The sequence below is a fragment of the Nanorana parkeri genome, unplaced genomic scaffold (genome assembly GCF_000935625.1).
Source record: "Nanorana parkeri isolate BGI_ZX_2015 unplaced genomic scaffold, ASM93562v1 scaffold424, whole genome shotgun sequence".
Classification (NCBI taxonomy): Eukaryota; Metazoa; Chordata; class Amphibia; order Anura; family Dicroglossidae; genus Nanorana; species Nanorana parkeri.
This window is the reverse complement of record NW_017306692.1, coordinates 869,950-875,600: the sequence shown is the minus strand read 5'-3', so window position 1 is coordinate 875,600 and position 5,651 is coordinate 869,950. Positions and strand designations below refer to the sequence as shown.

General features: G+C 42.5%; 1 protein-coding gene across 1 annotated transcript in view; it reads right to left on the bottom strand.

Moving 5' to 3' along the window:
- SRD5A2 (steroid 5 alpha-reductase 2) overlaps positions 1-4,053 on the bottom strand; it is a 45,281-nt gene extending 41,228 nt beyond the window's left edge. The window contains exon 1 of the mRNA XM_018559980.1: positions 3,652-4,053. Coding sequence (XP_018415482.1) covers positions 3,652-3,932 — 281 coding nt within the window. The 5' untranslated portion in view covers positions 3,933-4,053. The remainder of the gene's footprint in view (positions 1-3,651) is intronic.
- Positions 4,054-5,651: the final 1,598 nt, after the last annotated feature.

The window sequence follows — 5,651 nt, the reverse complement described above, 5'->3', positions numbered from 1 at the left end:
GGGGGGGTCTCTGGTGGGGATTGCAGGGACTCAGGTGGGCAGTGCAAGATCTATGTTGGAATGTGCAGGGTCTATGGTGGTCTCAGCCTGACACCCTGCAGAGCCCACCAGAGATCCTTTACAGCCCATCTGAGACCCCGGCTTCCCTGCAACACTAAGGCCTCATTCACACTGCTTAGCGTTGGCCCATACACATCCGTGCGGGTGCAGGTGTCCGTGCTCGGATGCAGATAGGATCCATCCTGTCTGCGTATTAGTATGGACATCCGCACCCGTGCAAATGTGCAGTTCAGTTGAGCGTACGGCTGCGTCCTCCCATAGAGAAGAACAGGCTGCTGCGGGAATGACTTTAAGCAGTGTGAATGATGCCTAATACCGCTGCTCCTCGGCCGCTCTATAGCGGCAGCGGCTGATGAGAAGAGAGAACTGACACGGCGATCGCTGCTGTTGAAGGAGTAGAATCAGTGCCGCACTGTAGCTGTCCTTACTCCGGTGTTCTATCGAAAGCTCACTGCACAGAGCTCCAGTGTTTCTGAGCACCAGAGGTAGTTGGAGATCTCAATGAGTTGGAGCTTTCGATAGAACACCGGATCCTGCAGCTTCCTCCGCCCACCTCAGCTGCCATAGGCTGGGAGGAAGACTGCAGAGCTGCTACTGGCTGGAAGGACAGCACGGGAGAAGCAGGACACCTGGGACATGGAGGATACATTGTTTTTTCTGCATTACACTGCTGGCCTCTGTACTCTGCATCACACCACTGGCCTCTGCACTCTGCATTGTTACTGATCTCTGTTCTCTGTGTCACACCACTGACCTGGCGGAGTTAAGGGCGGGGCACGGTAGGGGTCAGGTGGGGCGACTGGTGGCGAGTAACTCTTAAGGCCTGGCTAGTAGCTCAGGACTTGAAATTTTGAGCCCTGGGGCTGGTATCGATCGGCCTTAGTATCAGGGCATTTTCACAAGTACAAGTACTAGTATCGGTATTGGAACATCCCTAGTGTCTACATATTGTTGACCATACAGTAGGTGTGATGGTCAGGTATCCGTAAAGTTTTGGGCATATAATGTAGTTTGCAATTATGTATGTATTTGGAAGCATCCATATTTGCTTATTATATAAGAAAGCTTGGCTTCTTGCTAACCTTTTTTTTCTAAATGAAATTGTATGTCTGAATAAAAACAATAGACTCTGCAATCTCTTATGATTTAAAAACACACAATTCATCTGGTAGTAGAGAACATGAGAGAACATGTCATCTTTCCTAGGCTAATCATGTAACATGTAACGTGATGGAGCTCACAGCAGCATTCTTATTCAAGGCTAGAAAATTGGATTTCTTTCCAAAAATATATATTATATGGTGATGATGTTTGAAAGTCAGAATTCTGTGTTTAACAGGGATTTTCACAAAAGGGTGAAGAGTTTGGAGAAGGCAGGAGAAGTGAACAATCTAGGAGAACATAGCTGAACTGCAAAGTGAGCTGAATTGGATAATTTTTCCAGATCAGCTATGTTGTCCTAGATTGCTCACTTCTCCTGCCTTATCCAAACTCTTCACCCTTTTGTGAATAACCCTGTAAAAGTCAGAATTCTGAGTTTGAAAATCAGAATTCTGTGTTTGAAAGTCAAAATTATGTGTTTAAAAGTCAGAATTCTGAGTTTGAAACCAAGACAAAGAGAGGTAAGGCAGCACTTTTATAACAACTTAAAGGAGAACTATGGGGTTAAGTCTTTTCCCCATAGTTCTCGTTAGGGTAACGGGAGGACACAAACTAGCGTCCTCCCGTCACCCTAGGCTCAGTATACTGCGAGCTGTAGCTCGCGGTATACTGAGACGCCGCAGCTGAAGCGGATCCCGACAATTGTGCCGGGATCCGCCCAGCTGCGTGACTGACAGCTGACTCTGCCTATCTAAAGGCAGAGCCAGCTGTACCCGCTCCCTCCCCCGTCCGTTCCGCCAGTCAGCGCTGGCGGATCGGAGCGGGGAGGGGGGAATCCAGCCCCTCCCCTGTCACAGCAGAGAGCCGTGACAGGATCGAGAGGTGAGCGAACGCCGCTATGTGTTCGCTCACCTCCCGATCTACTGAGCCGACCTGTGACAGTCTCATTGTCACAGGTCGGCTAGAACTATGAGGTGAGTGGAAAGCACTCACCTCATAGTTCTCCTTTAAGGAAAGCTGTTACGAGAGAAATATGGAGGATGCCATTGCTGATTTTGTTCTGAAAATCCAATCTGACTGCATACTGTCTGGCATTAGTTTAGTCTCAGCCATTGACTCAGGACAATAAAGCAGGCATGCAAACAGGCTACTGCAAATATTGCTGCCATTGAGAGCCTGGCAATTTGCATTTTATTAAGGAAGTCATCAAACACATGACAGGTTTACTTTATGAGTGACATGATCTTTTTGACTTTAAAATGTGATAATGAGGGTGGGGTGTTTACCTAAAGTTCACTTACTGGTTAAACTTCTCAATGGTATGTGGTATTTTCTGACTACCAATGCTGCTTCCCTGTGACAGATATTCTTACTGAGTTAAGTTTAGTAGTGTTTATTCCTTATATGTTTTGTGGGTGTTATTTTGACAAATAAGGTAAATTAATATGGACAGCAAGCAAGAAAATAAAAAGATAACACAATAGATACCTCTATTCTAATTTGATAGACTTCTGTTCATTTAGAGCACAACACACATTCACAGTATTTGGTAGGGAATGAAAATGATTAAAAGCCAGACACGCTGTCCTTGAAAACACGCGTGCTGTAATACAGAACAATAGTTGAAACATTGTTTAGTGGGCATGAGGAGTTACGTCAAATATCTGCTGAATACAAAGCTGGGTTACTCCACTGTATATACCATCAGAGCTGGGCACTTTCGAATAAATCTATCTTGGAAAGAGTAATACTGGCCATGCATGTAGCAATGCAATGTGTTTGCTAATAGAATTTTACTTATCAAATAGTTTGATCAATAAACAATCTTGGTCATAGAAAAGGAATGACCAGTCCACAAAACTACTGAATTTTGTATGTCAAACAATCGGTTTCATGGCTTGATCAAATCTACAACTCATTGATTGTTTATCGTTATGTATATTCCTAGCATTCAACAACTACTCAAGAGAGTTATCAATTTGTAGTTAAAGCTAAAGCTTAAAGGGAAAATTGAAAACTACCCCCAGGGAAAATTCAAAACTACCCCCCTTCCCTGCACTGTGAAGGTAAAATGCTTGTTTTGTATAGGGTAATATTAAAAAAAGCCTTATTTATTTTATTCCTCGCTCCCGCAGGCTTTCTGTGACAGCCCTTCGGAGCCGCTTCTCTTTGGCACAGCCGCACAGCGTCAGTTACAGGAACTCTGATGTCATCAAATACAATGCAGGACCAGCGTTGTCTGCTGGGGGATGGAAGGATAATATAATTATAACTGCTTTTTGATGGTACCCTAGACAAAAATTTTAATTAGTTTTTAAATTTTCCTGTAAGGTCAGCTTTAACACACCAAATGATATTTAATAGTTCTGACGATACCTACTTGTGGTGTGAACTAAAGAACTGATATCATAATTCAGATGAAACTTATTTGTTACTTTTTGAAAGTAGAGTACTAACATAACAATATTTCTGATGTTACCTATTTCTTACCTTTGAAAGTAGTGTCCGCAGAACATAACCAAGAGCATCTTCCATCCCAGAGTGTCCCATCGCTGATTGTATAACACCACAAATATAGGTACAAAGAAGGATGGTGATTCCTGAATGAACCAGCCGTATTTGGCTGATATCAGAATAAAGTTTGGCGCAGACTTTTTAGGAACGTGCTTCCCATATCCAGCAGGTTCAGTCAGTTGACGTAGAAGAAACAAAAGCCCGACAATGATAAGTATAGAGCTCAAATAAAAGTCCAGATCCTGTGTGCACTGCATAGTTCAGGATCCCTGGCAGAAGCACGGAGGTGTTCTCATAACCAGCTCTCCATTCACTGTAAATGCTACACGAGGAAGCACACACATCAATAGCAACCTTCTGGGAAGAATGTCCTGTAACAGTATCCTCCCATAAGGCAAGACAACAGTACACTGTTTAAGTGGATACAGTCAGCCACTACTATAATGCTAACAACCTCCTGTTTAAAGAACAAAATAAACAATAGAAGCAGTTAGAATATTTTAATTGCCAACAGGTGTACAAAAGAGATTCCAAAAAGGCAATGGATTCCATTGCCATTGACTTGTTTAAAGTGATCCTAAACTCAGGAGTTAAATCTGAAAAATGTATTCAAATACCCTAACTATTAATAAAAGTGGATCTTATATGTGTATTACTCAATTGTAGATCCTCAAATCATCTCAGGCACAGAAAGCAGCACTGGATCATCAGTCTTAACTCCCAAAAGAGGCACCACAGAGGGACAGGAGACATCTCTGAATTCATGCTGACACTGTCCTTCCTTCTGTAGGGTGGTTACTTTTGTTCCCCATGTTCCTTGTGTGTGTTGTAAAGTAGCCACCGCTGCAAGTTCACTCACGTGATGGACTGCATTAATAGGTGGACATTTTTTTTAGTGCAAGGTCCATTTTAAGGTTGTTAGTGTCAAAAGGTATATACTGGTAAGGAGGATAGTTTACAGAGTGTCCTAACCTTTTCGTTGCCAATGCCCTTTTACAGCTTTTGGAGTTTGTAAAAGGCCCTCCAAACCATACATTTTGTGGAAGCACAGGACTGGTAGTTTAAAAAGATGGTGCAATTGATTTTGTAGGTCATGTGATTGTTGCACTAATGTTAATTGTCAAACTATATTTTCAGTAAAAATACAATAAAAATCATTGTTATTGCACACAAAAACAACACAACTTAATTTCTACTAAATTGATCCATATTAAGATCTATAAAATCTGTATACAAGTCAGATATTTTCCTGTGTGGGCAAAAAGTTGTATTAATTCATCTTGTGACAGAAAGGAAAAGGTTTTTAGGTTTTGTATGTTTTGGAGCCAAAAAACCCTTTGGCCATCTGCGTAAAGTAGATGTTCCTAATTCTTCTGGGAAGAATATCCTGTACCAGTATACTCCCATAAGGCAAGACAACAGTACACTGTTTTAAGTGGGTACAGCCAGTCACTACTTGAATGCTAACATCCTCTTGTTTAAAGACAAAAAAAACCCAATAGAGGCAGTTAAAATACTTTAATTGCCAACAGGTGTACAAAAGAAATTCCAAAAAGGCAATGGATTCCATTGCCATTGACTTGTTTAAAGTGACACTAAAGTCATAAGTTAAATCCTAAAAATGTATTAACCAATTGCTGACCCGGGTTTTAAACCCTCTTCCTGTACAGGCCATTTTTCAGTATTCAGCGCTGCAGTACTTTGACAATGTTAATGTCAGCACTTACCTTAAATGATGTTTCTTAATCCGATCTTCTTCTTCTTTCCTGTCCTTTTCATCTGTCCCTCCAGCGATGCGGCGGGTCTCCTATCCAGCGCTGACTCCTCTGAGCTTGCTGGCACTTCCTGTCCCACGGTGTCTGCATTCGGGTGCACGCGTCCATAGACTTACCTTGTTTATCTCCTCCCGTCCCGGCCAAAAATGTGAACTGCGCATGCGCCCGCCCCAAGATGCTTTGCGGCCGCCCGGGAATTTT